This window comes from Colobus angolensis, unplaced genomic scaffold (assembly GCF_000951035.1).
Source record: "Colobus angolensis palliatus isolate OR3802 unplaced genomic scaffold, Cang.pa_1.0 Scaffold432, whole genome shotgun sequence".
Classification (NCBI taxonomy): Eukaryota; Metazoa; Chordata; class Mammalia; order Primates; family Cercopithecidae; genus Colobus; species Colobus angolensis.
This window is the reverse complement of record NW_012117733.1, coordinates 1,388,455-1,399,798: the sequence shown is the minus strand read 5'-3', so window position 1 is coordinate 1,399,798 and position 11,344 is coordinate 1,388,455. Positions and strand designations below refer to the sequence as shown.

Here is an 11,344-nt window from a genome sequence, read left to right as displayed (position 1 = left end):
GCAACCTCCGCTTCCCGGGCTCAAATGGTTCTCCTGCCTCAGCCTCCTGAGTAGCTGGGATTACAGGCGCTTGCCACCATGCCCGGCCAATTTTTGTATTTTCAGTAGAGACGGGGTTTCACCATGTTGGCCATACTGGTCTGGAACTCCTGATCTCAGGTGGTCCTCCTGCCTCGGCCTCCCAGAGTGCTAGGATTACAGGCGTGAGCCACTGGGCCCAGTCTTGCCATATTCTTTAGGCTTCATAGAGGCATGCTTTGTTTTATGATGCATGAATAGCTATTTAGTGATAGAAATATTTCTTCCTAACAAGCCTGCCTCTTTAGGTGCTTGGAACTCAGACCTCGACTCTTTATTGGTTGTGTGGTGGTGGTAGTTTTTCTCTCCTTAATTATGGTTTACAGTTTAAATTTTATGCTACTTATAAGTTATGTGCTTAAAAAGCAGATCTGCAGATCTCACTGTTTCATAATAATGTGATTTAAATAGGTGCATTAACATTTTTCATCCTTTCACTAACACATTTAAAAAATACTAATAGAGCCACTTACAGTGTTCCAGCATGGTGCTAAGCTAGAGATACAAAGCTGAAGATGGAAAACACCCCTGCCCTTAGGGGGCTGACACTGCAGGAAGAAACAGGTGTGTGAAACAGTAGGCAGCACAACGTGCCAAGGTTGCTGTGATCTGAGTATGCTTGAGGAAACCAATTGGGGGGAGTTGGTTTTATGTGGGGGCAATAGTCACTAAAGGCTTCGGAGATGCACTTGAAAGATAAGTAGGTGGGGTGCTTCTGAGAAGACTCTTCCATGTTCTTTTTCCTGCCAGTTGCACATGTTTTAAAAAAAATACTTTCCAGCTTGGGTGGAATCTTGAAAACTCACCATTCTTCCTTCTGGCAGAACCATGTTTGTTATGTTTCTTGAGAGAAAATGTAGCATATATGAAACGTGGGTTGCTCAAAGCGTAGTGTTGCCACAAAAAGGAAGGAAATAGCAAATATTTTAAAGTTATAAAACCCAGCAATTTGTATTTACTTTTGATCCTGGCTTCTTGTGGTATATCCAATTGTTAGAAAGTACAGCTTTTTGTTACCTGGCAGCAGACCTAATGAAATAAATGTGTTGTGTTGTCTAAGTATTATGTCAACGTTAATTAGAGTAAGTTTGGGTCTTGGCAGTCTTATTAATGCACTTACTACATTTCAGTAGTTGCGGTGGGGAGAATTAACTATTGTATATTCATAAATGCTTAATACAGCTAAAATAAGGAATACACACTTTTTAAGGAATAGATTAACTAAAACTGTAAATAAAATTACATAAAAGGAGGAAAGCAAGGAAATAATGAGAACAGGATTCCAGGGAAATTACATGAATGGATTGGGGGAGCAGTGTGGTTGAGTGTGGTTTCTGAGTCTAACTCCTGTCTTGTTTTGGGCGATGAAATCACAGGTGCTTGCAGCATTATAATAATTAAACAAAAGCAGGTAATACGTATGTGGATGGATGAGAGTGTGTTGTTGCTGTGATTAATCCCATTCTGTGAACTTAAAGTTCAGTGAAAATGAGAAAAACAAAGAAAGCTCTTGGTTGCATTTGCTGTGAGGCAGAGATTTGATTTTATAAGCTCAGTGTTAAGAAAACTAGCAGATGCTGGTGAGATGACATCAGTTTCTAATATTTAAAGCGTTTTGCAGGTTTCAGAAGAGAAATGAGGACCTTTAAATGAACATGAGATTTGCTGCCTAATGGTTTCTGAAACTTTTGCACAATGCAGCAAATCAACTGGAATTGTCAGTCAGCCATCTTAAATGGCACGGAATCAGAGGAGATGTGTGGTCTCATAAAACCTCATTAATTCACTTTTGAATTTTTTGCTTAATATTGAATCTATTGATGGAAGAACTGTTGGCAGCTGAGATCTAGTACACTGCTTGATTTTTAACCTCAAAGTTTAGAGAGCTCTTTCCATCAGAGTTGACTCTTCTGGGGAGGGTGAGGAGTGTTGCCTCCCTCCCTGGGGTTTACCTCCTTCCCTTATTCCCCAGTGCTGCCTCTTTGCCTGTTTCTTTAAAAAAATATTTTTCTGTGTGGTGAAGCGTACATCCAATTACCATTTTAACACATTTTTATATTTTATCTTTTATTTTATTTTATTTTTTTGAGACAGAGTCTCGCCCTGTCTTCCAGGCTGGAGTGCAGTGGTGCGATCTCGGCTCACTGCAACCTCTGCCTCCCGGGTTCAAGCGATTCTCCTATCTCAGCCTCCCAAGTAGCTGGGACAGGACTACAGGCATGCACCACCACACCCGGCTAGTTTTGTATTTTTAATAGAGATGAGGTTTCACCATGTTGGCCAGGCTGGTCTCAAACTCCTGACCTCAAGTGATCCGCCTGCCTTGGCCTCCCAAAGTGCTGGGATTACAGGCGTGAGCCACCACACCCAGCCCATTATTAGTATTTTAATAAAGCTTATTAAATGCCTGCTCTATGACAGAAATTGTAGATGCAAAAATAAATAAATGAGCCTTTCCCCTCGAAGTTTAATGGGCATTTGGTTAACCCATTTCTGGTGGCACTAACGTATTCATAAACACTTTTGGTAAAGTTCTCAAGTTATAAAGAGAAATGGATTGAGTATCCCTTACCCAAAATGCTTGGACCAGAAGTGTTTCAAATTTCGAGTATTTTTAGATTTTCAGAATGCCTACATATACATAGTGAGATATCTTGGGGATGGGACCCATGTCTAAACCCAAAATTCATTTATGCCTCATATATACTTTCTACAGATAGCCTGAATATGCAATATATGTAATACTTTTAATAATTTTGTGCATGCAAAAAGATTTCACTGCATTTTTGACTGTGACCCATCACATGAAGTCAAGTGTAGATTTTTTTTTTTTTGAGATGGAGTCTCACTCTGTCACCCAGGCTAGAGTGCAGTAGAGCGATCTTGGCTCACCACAAGCTCCGCCTTCCGGATTCACGCCATTCTCCCGCCTCAGCCTCCCCAGTAGCTGGGCCTACAGGCGCCCGCCACCATGCCCGGTTAATTTAGTTTTTGTATTTTTAGTAGAGACGGGGTTTCACTGTCTTAGCCAGGATGGTCTCCATCTCCAGACCTTATGATCTGCCCGCCTTGGCCTCCCAAAGTGCTGGGATTACAGGTGCGAGACACCACACCCGGCCTGGTGTGGAATTTTCTACTTTGGGGTCATGTTGTTGCTCAGATTCGAAGGATTTCAGATTTTCATATTGGAGATAGTCTGTATTGAGAAAAGCAAATATCTAAAGTAGAGTTTAGTTTGAGTTGCAAACAAATTTTGATTTATCTCTGTTTTGTGATTTTTCAGAAAGTCACATTGTTTATTTCTCAGAATGTATTAGTATTCCCCCTCCATTTTAAGAATAAAGAAGGAACAGAAGAACCCGTAGTTCAGTAGGCTTGGTTTGGTAACCAGTTGGATGAAGAGGACTCAAAAGATTAAGTTAGATGAAAGATGCATGGTCATTTCTGAAGAAGTGTTTTTGGGAGCCACAATGCTAAGCTGGACACTCAGCATTGTTTTTCTTTATTGTTGCTGTTTGAGTATTTTTGGATTAAAATCTAAGGATATGTATGTAGATGTGAACAATGAGTTTTGAGTTCTGGGTAAGCTGGAAGAAAAGTGTACAAAAACCTCAAAAGCTATTTGGCGTGGTGTTCTTCCTTCTGGCCAGTGATTGTTGGCCAGAAATTTCTAATTGAGAGGGCTTTGCAAATGGAGTATAAACTGCAGTTTGGCCTCATTTCCTATTTAGCTGTGGATTGGATATTGATCTTAGTCTGAGGATAGTCTGAGGATAGAGCAGTGAACAAAACAAACTGGATCTAGGTTTTCTTGGAGTTCAGAGTTATTAAACTAGGCTCTGAAGTGGACATCAGGAGATTCCCTCTAAGACTTTGAGGACATAGTTATATTTCAGCCATATTTGTTAAAGAATGGAGTTCATTATTTTTTCCTGATTTAGCCTCAGTGCTTCAGGCCTATGTCACGAGACGTCATCCCCAAGTTCCTGAGAAAGTGCAGTTTGGCAATGAAGATGTCAGGAGGAGAGCCTGTCTGCATCCTAGCATACCTTCATTCTTTTTTTTGGTGGGGGGTGGGGGGAGGTGGCGGAGTCTCCATCTGTCGCCCAGGCTGGAGTGCAGTGGTGTGATCTTGGCTTACTGCAACATCCGCCTCCCAGATTCAGGCGATTGTCATGCTTCAGCCTCCCGAGTAGCTGGGATTACAGTCGTCCACCACCATGCCCAGCTAATTTTGTATTTTTAATAGAGCCATCGATACCCCTGGACAGTCTGCTTTCCCTGCTTCTCTACGGCCTTGGGGGGCCTTTCATTTAAAAATCAAAATGGAGAGGTTTTAATCAATCAGAGGGTTCACGTATGAAGGAAAAAGGAGAGGTTTTAATTAATCAGAGGGTTCATCTATGAAGGAATGGAAGAAACTAAAAAGTGGTACCAGTTTTCCGGGTGCTGACTTCAGCCAGGGAGTTCCTGTACTTAAGACCAGAGCAGTTCTTCTGAGGGAACAGAAGTTGGTGTGCACTCCGTCCCTCACTCCAAACAGTGTGGTACCAACATCAGCTAAGGTGTTGGTGTGGCAGGGTCTTAGAATCCTGGTAATGGAGGAGCTGAGAAGTAAGAGTACCTTCAAGAGAAATGCTTGCTGAGTCAGACCTAAGGAGGATATGTGTTAAATATTTTCCTTGTCTTCTGAGCCACAGAACACAAGCAAATTAGGCTTTTCGATAACACTGTTTCCATGGGAAAATGCTTTATGGGCCCCCCTGGGAACTGACAGACTTTGGGAATTTGTCCATAAATTGGGAATTACTGTGCTAAGCATTTGCTTGCAACTTGTGGGTTTCTGTTTAAATTATGTTCCCTTTCTGTCTGTGAGATTGATTTCTTATTTGAAGAAGTAAGCATGTTGGTGGGTTTCAGAATGTTGAGTTTTTTTTAAAAGTGGCAGTTGGGGTTCACTGGTGAGGGCTCTGGAGTTGGCCTGGCTGGGTTGGAAGGGGCTTCCACTGTGGCCTTGGGCAAATTGATTCCCTAAACCCCAGCATCTATGTCTGTACAGTGCTGGGCTTTCATGGGACCTGCTGCCGATGCTGCATTGCATGTCATGCTTTGTGCCTGCTGACTCGATTTTTGTTTTCACGTATTCCTCTGTTCTGCACGGAAGCTGTATGTTGCTTGTTCACATGCAGATTGTTGATTGTCTTTGTAATCGCTATCATTAAAGATGACAAGTTTCCACTTGGTGGGATATGAGGAAGTCATAATATTTAAGATATAACCAGCCCCCCCCCTTGATAATCGTAATTGACAAAATCACATCTAAGAGGTCATTTCTGTCACTTTTTTCCCTAGGAGTATATTTAAATTTTTTCTTTATGAAAGGGTAGCTAATTGTGCTAAATCAACCTGGTAATTTGTGTTTTGTAAGGCTTCTACTTTTTGGCACTGACATGAATAGAATTTTTTAAAAATTGGATATATGTAACTAATAATGTCCCAATTCTTACCTCATTATGTGCCCTAGCATTGAAGGATTTCACTCATGGATCACCTGACTGCATGGTCTTATAGATGGAAAAATGAATTCTAGAGGCTTATTTTAAAAACAATACATGGCGTAGCTTCATGTATCAGGAAGAACCCTACATTAATAGTACCAGGAGCCTTGGCCTCTGTTGCTGAAAGGTCCTGGACCTTTTACCTCTAAAATTTCATGATATTTATTTTAACATGAAAAGCCTTTATTGAATTGTGCATTCTTTAATCCCCCACCCCTTTTGCCTTTCAGCATTAAACTGAAGAAAAGATGTCCCTGTACGATGACCTAGGAGTGGAGACCAGTGACTCAAAAACAGAAGGCTGGTCCAAAAACTTCAAACTTCTGCAGTCTCAGCTTCAGGTGAAGAAAGCAGCTCTCACTCAGGCAAAGGTAAAAACAAGCCCAGAGCAGGAGAGCAGAGGCCTCCAGAGTGGTTTCCTCATTAGGATGACAAGGAATTTGGTTTCAGCTTGCTCTTCTGCCTTTGTATTGGGTAAATGGTGTTAAACATTTGTAGGGGGAGAGGAATGAGGAGTTTTAGGCCACTTTGCTGCTCCTAGCTCCTGGGAATAGGAACATTTCATGGGACAGGAATGAAGAAAAACAGTACTCTGCGGGGTTGGGCGCCGTGACTCACGCCTGTAATCCCAGCACTTTGGGAGGCCAAGGCAGGCAGATCATGAGGTCAGGAGATGGGAGACCGTCCTGGCTGACACGGTGAAACCCCGTCTCTACAAAAAATACAAAAAATTAGCTGGGCATGGTGGGTGGGTGCCTGCAGTCCCAGCTGCTCGGGAGGCTGAGGCAGGAGAATGGCCTGAACCCTGGAGGCAGAGATTGTGCCACTGCACTCCAGCCTGAGTGACACAGTGAGCCTCCGTCTCAAAAAAAAAAAAAAAAAAACGGTACTCTGAACCAGCAGTGACACTGGTTTTCAAACTTAAGTAGTGGAGGTCTAAGATTGAGTGAGAACTTGTTTAAGGTGCTGATTTTGTAGCCATACTCCTAATATTCTGGTAAACTCGAGTTTAAACTGGAGCCCCAGGAGTGGGCATTTTTAAGTAGCATTCCTACTGGTTTGTTGGAGGTAGTTTGGAAGCAGCACTTTGGGAAGAAGCTCCACAGAATACCTAAGCTGCTGGGTGTGACTTATTGAAGGCTGGGGTTGGTTGTGAAGGCGTCAGGCATACGTATTCTGGATGCTAATTGCTTTTGTTTCTGTTGTGTACATGTTGGGTACTGGCAATGTCCTTGAAATAACTCAACATGTAAAACATTAAAAACATAGTTGTCGACTGGATATTTGCCATTAAAATGTAGGCATGAGAATGGTATGATTTGTTTACTATTTTAGAGGTCTTTATGCTCTAGAGTTTGCATTCGCAATGGAGGCTATATCCCCCCAAACAGAGCGAATATTGGTCTTTTAGGGGGTGAAAAAATCTTGCTCATATTGTGCACAGTGTTAAAATTTCATGTATGGGAGAAAATGTATTAAAAGGTTCCTTGTTGGGGAGGCAATAATTAAACTTCAGAAAAAGTACTTTAGAGATACACGCTGAAATATTTACTGATAAAATGATGTCATTTTTGGGATTTACTTCGAACTAATTTAGTACCGGGCAGGGGAGGGAGGGAAGAACAGAACTACCCATGAGTTGGTAATCGTTGAAACTGGATAGCAGAGACTTAAGAATTTATAATCTCTTTAATTTCAGGTTTGAAAATTTCCATAATACACAGGTTTTTTTTTAAAGTTCTACTCATTTTTCTTTTCCCTTTACCACATCAATAGATACTTACATGGAAGTGCTTACATTTGATTGTTCAGTATTGTAGAAGTTTTTTTGTCTTTTTTAAATTCATCATTACCAAATTTAGATTTTTTGGATGCCAGTATTTTTTGTTTTTTTAAAACAAGTGTTCATTCCAAATGTAAGGAAGGTTAGCAAAACCTCGTTTTTCTCTTTAATTTTTTTAAAAAGTAAATGTATAAAATCTTTGTAGATTTCATGTAACTTTTGCTTTGCAGGAAAGATGTGGATGTGAGCCACCGTGCCCAGCCTCATATAGATTTTTAAAACTTGAGGTAGCTTGTGAAGTTATTCCTACTAACTTTCTTTTTTTTTTTTTTTTTTTTTTTTTTGAGATGGAGTCTCACTCTGTCACCCAGGCTAGAGTGCAGTAGAGCGATCTTGGCTCACCACAAGCTCCGCCTTCCGGATTCACGCCATTCTCCCGCCTCAGCCTCCCCAGTAGCTGGGCCTACAGGCGCCCGCCACCATGCCCGGTTAATTTAGTTTTTGTATTTTTAGTAGAGACGGGGTTTCACTGTCTTAGCCAGGATGGTCTCCATCTCCAGACCTTATGATCTGCCCGCCTTGGCCTCCCAAAGTGCTGGGATTACAGGTGCGAGACACCACACCCGGCCTGGTGTGGAATTTTCTACTTTGGGGTCATGTTGTTGCTCAGATTCGAAGGATTTCAGATTTTCATATTGGAGATAGTCTGTATTGAGAAAAGCAAATATCTAAAGTAGAGTTTAGTTTGAGTTGCAAACAAATTTTGATTTATCTCTGTTTTGTGATTTTTCAGAAAGTCACATTGTTTATTTCTCAGAATGTATTAGTATTCCCCCTCCATTTTAAGAATAAAGAAGGAACAGAAGAACCCGTAGTTCAGTAGGCTTGGTTTGGTAACCAGTTGGATGAAGAGGACTCAAAAGATTAAGTTAGATGAAAGATGCATGGTCATTTCTGAAGAAGTGTTTTTGGGAGCCACAATGCTAAGCTGGACACTCAGCATTGTTTTTCTTTATTGTTGCTGTTTGAGTATTTTTGGATTAAAATCTAAGGATATGTATGTAGATGTGAACAATGAGTTTTGAGTTCTGGGTAAGCTGGAAGAAAAGTGTACAAAAACCTCAAAAGCTATTTGGCGTGGTGTTCTTCCTTCTGGCCAGTGATTGTTGGCCAGAAATTTCTAATTGAGAGGGCTTTGCAAATGGAGTATAAACTGCAGTTTGGCCTCATTTCCTATTTAGCTGTGGATTGGATATTGATCTTAGTCTGAGGATAGTCTGAGGATAGAGCAGTGAACAAAACAAACTGGATCTAGGTTTTCTTGGAGTTCAGAGTTATTAAACTAGGCTCTGAAGTGGACATCAGGAGATTCCCTCTAAGACTTTGAGGACATAGTTATATTTCAGCCATATTTGTTAAAGAATGGAGTTCATTATTTTTTCCTGATTTAGCCTCAGTGCTTCAGGCCTATGTCACGAGACGTCATCCCCAAGTTCCTGAGAAAGTGCAGTTTGGCAATGAAGATGTCAGGAGGAGAGCCTGTCTGCATCCTAGCATACCTTCATTCTTTTTTTTGGTGGGGGGTGGGGGGAGGTGGCGGAGTCTCCATCTGTCGCCCAGGCTGGAGTGCAGTGGTGTGATCTTGGCTTACTGCAACATCCGCCTCCCAGATTCAGGCGATTGTCATGCTTCAGCCTCCCGAGTAGCTGGGATTACAGTCGTCCACCACCATGCCCAGCTAATTTTGTATTTTTAATAGAGCCATCGATACCCCTGGACAGTCTGCTTTCCCTGCTTCTCTACGGCCTTGGGGGGCCTTTCATTTAAAAATCAAAATGGAGAGGTTTTAATCAATCAGAGGGTTCACGTATGAAGGAAAAAGGAGAGGTTTTAATTAATCAGAGGGTTCATCTATGAAGGAATGGAAGAAACTAAAAAGTGGTACCAGTTTTCCGGGTGCTGACTTCAGCCAGGGAGTTCCTGTACTTAAGACCAGAGCAGTTCTTCTGAGGGAACAGAAGTTGGTGTGCACTCCGTCCCTCACTCCAAACAGTGTGGTACCAACATCAGCTAAGGTGTTGGTGTGGCAGGGTCTTAGAATCCTGGTAATGGAGGAGCTGAGAAGTAAGAGTACCTTCAAGAGAAATGCTTGCTGAGTCAGACCTAAGGAGGATATGTGTTAAATATTTTCCTTGTCTTCTGAGCCACAGAACACAAGCAAATTAGGCTTTTCGATAACACTGTTTCCATGGGAAAATGCTTTATGGGCCCCCCTGGGAACTGACAGACTTTGGGAATTTGTCCATAAATTGGGAATTACTGTGCTAAGCATTTGCTTGCAACTTGTGGGTTTCTGTTTAAATTATGTTCCCTTTCTGTCTGTGAGATTGATTTCTTATTTGAAGAAGTAAGCATGTTGGTGGGTTTCAGAATGTTGAGTTTTTTTTAAAAGTGGCAGTTGGGGTTCACTGGTGAGGGCTCTGGAGTTGGCCTGGCTGGGTTGGAAGGGGCTTCCACTGTGGCCTTGGGCAAATTGATTCCCTAAACCCCAGCATCTATGTCTGTACAGTGCTGGGCTTTCATGGGACCTGCTGCCGATGCTGCATTGCATGTCATGCTTTGTGCCTGCTGACTCGATTTTTGTTTTCACGTATTCCTCTGTTCTGCACGGAAGCTGTATGTTGCTTGTTCACATGCAGATTGTTGATTGTCTTTGTAATCGCTATCATTAAAGATGACAAGTTTCCACTTGGTGGGATATGAGGAAGTCATAATATTTAAGATATAACCAGCCCCCCCCCTTGATAATCGTAATTGACAAAATCACATCTAAGAGGTCATTTCTGTCACTTTTTTCCCTAGGAGTATATTTAAATTTTTTCTTTATGAAAGGGTAGCTAATTGTGCTAAATCAACCTGGTAATTTGTGTTTTGTAAGGCTTCTACTTTTTGGCACTGACATGAATAGAATTTTTTAAAAATTGGATATATGTAACTAATAATGTCCCAATTCTTACCTCATTATGTGCCCTAGCATTGAAGGATTTCACTCATGGATCACCTGACTGCATGGTCTTATAGATGGAAAAATGAATTCTAGAGGCTTATTTTAAAAACAATACATGGCGTAGCTTCATGTATCAGGAAGAACCCTACATTAATAGTACCAGGAGCCTTGGCCTCTGTTGCTGAAAGGTCCTGGACCTTTTACCTCTAAAATTTCATGATATTTATTTTAACATGAAAAGCCTTTATTGAATTGTGCATTCTTTAATCCCCCACCCCTTTTGCCTTTCAGCATTAAACTGAAGAAAAGATGTCCCTGTACGATGACCTAGGAGTGGAGACCAGTGACTCAAAAACAGAAGGCTGGTCCAAAAACTTCAAACTTCTGCAGTCTCAGCTTCAGGTGAAGAAAGCAGCTCTCACTCAGGCAAAGGTAAAAACAAGCCCAGAGCAGGAGAGCAGAGGCCTCCAGAGTGGTTTCCTCATTAGGATGACAAGGAATTTGGTTTCAGCTTGCTCTTCTGCCTTTGTATTGGGTAAATGGTGTTAAACATTTGTAGGGGGAGAGGAATGAGGAGTTTTAGGCCACTTTGCTGCTCCTAGCTCCTGGGAATAGGAACATTTCATGGGACAGGAATGAAGAAAAACAGTACTCTGCGGGGTTGGGCGCCGTGACTCACGCCTGTAATCCCAGCACTTTGGGAGGCCAAGGCAGGCAGATCATGAGGTCAGGAGATGGGAGACCGTCCTGGCTGACACGGTGAAACCCCGTCTCTACAAAAAATACAAAAAATTAGCTGGGCATGGTGGGTGGGTGCCTGCAGTCCCAGCTGCTCGGGAGGCTGAGGCAGGAGAATGGCCTGAACCCTGGAGGCAGAGATTGTGCCACTGCACTCCAGCCTGAGTGACACAGTGAGCC

At 42.0% G+C, this 11,344-nt stretch overlaps 1 protein-coding gene across 1 annotated transcript in view; it reads left to right on the top strand.

Annotated features, from left to right (window-relative positions):
• The first annotated feature begins 10,578 nt into the window (after nucleotides 1-10,578).
• RBM17 (RNA binding motif protein 17) overlaps nucleotides 10,579-11,344 on the top strand; it is a 19,470-nt gene continuing 18,704 nt past the window's right edge. Inside the window, exon 1 of the mRNA XM_011957057.1 lies at nucleotides 10,579-10,858. Coding sequence (XP_011812447.1) covers nucleotides 10,736-10,858 — 123 coding nt within the window. The 5' untranslated portion in view covers nucleotides 10,579-10,735. The remainder of the gene's footprint in view (nucleotides 10,859-11,344) is intronic.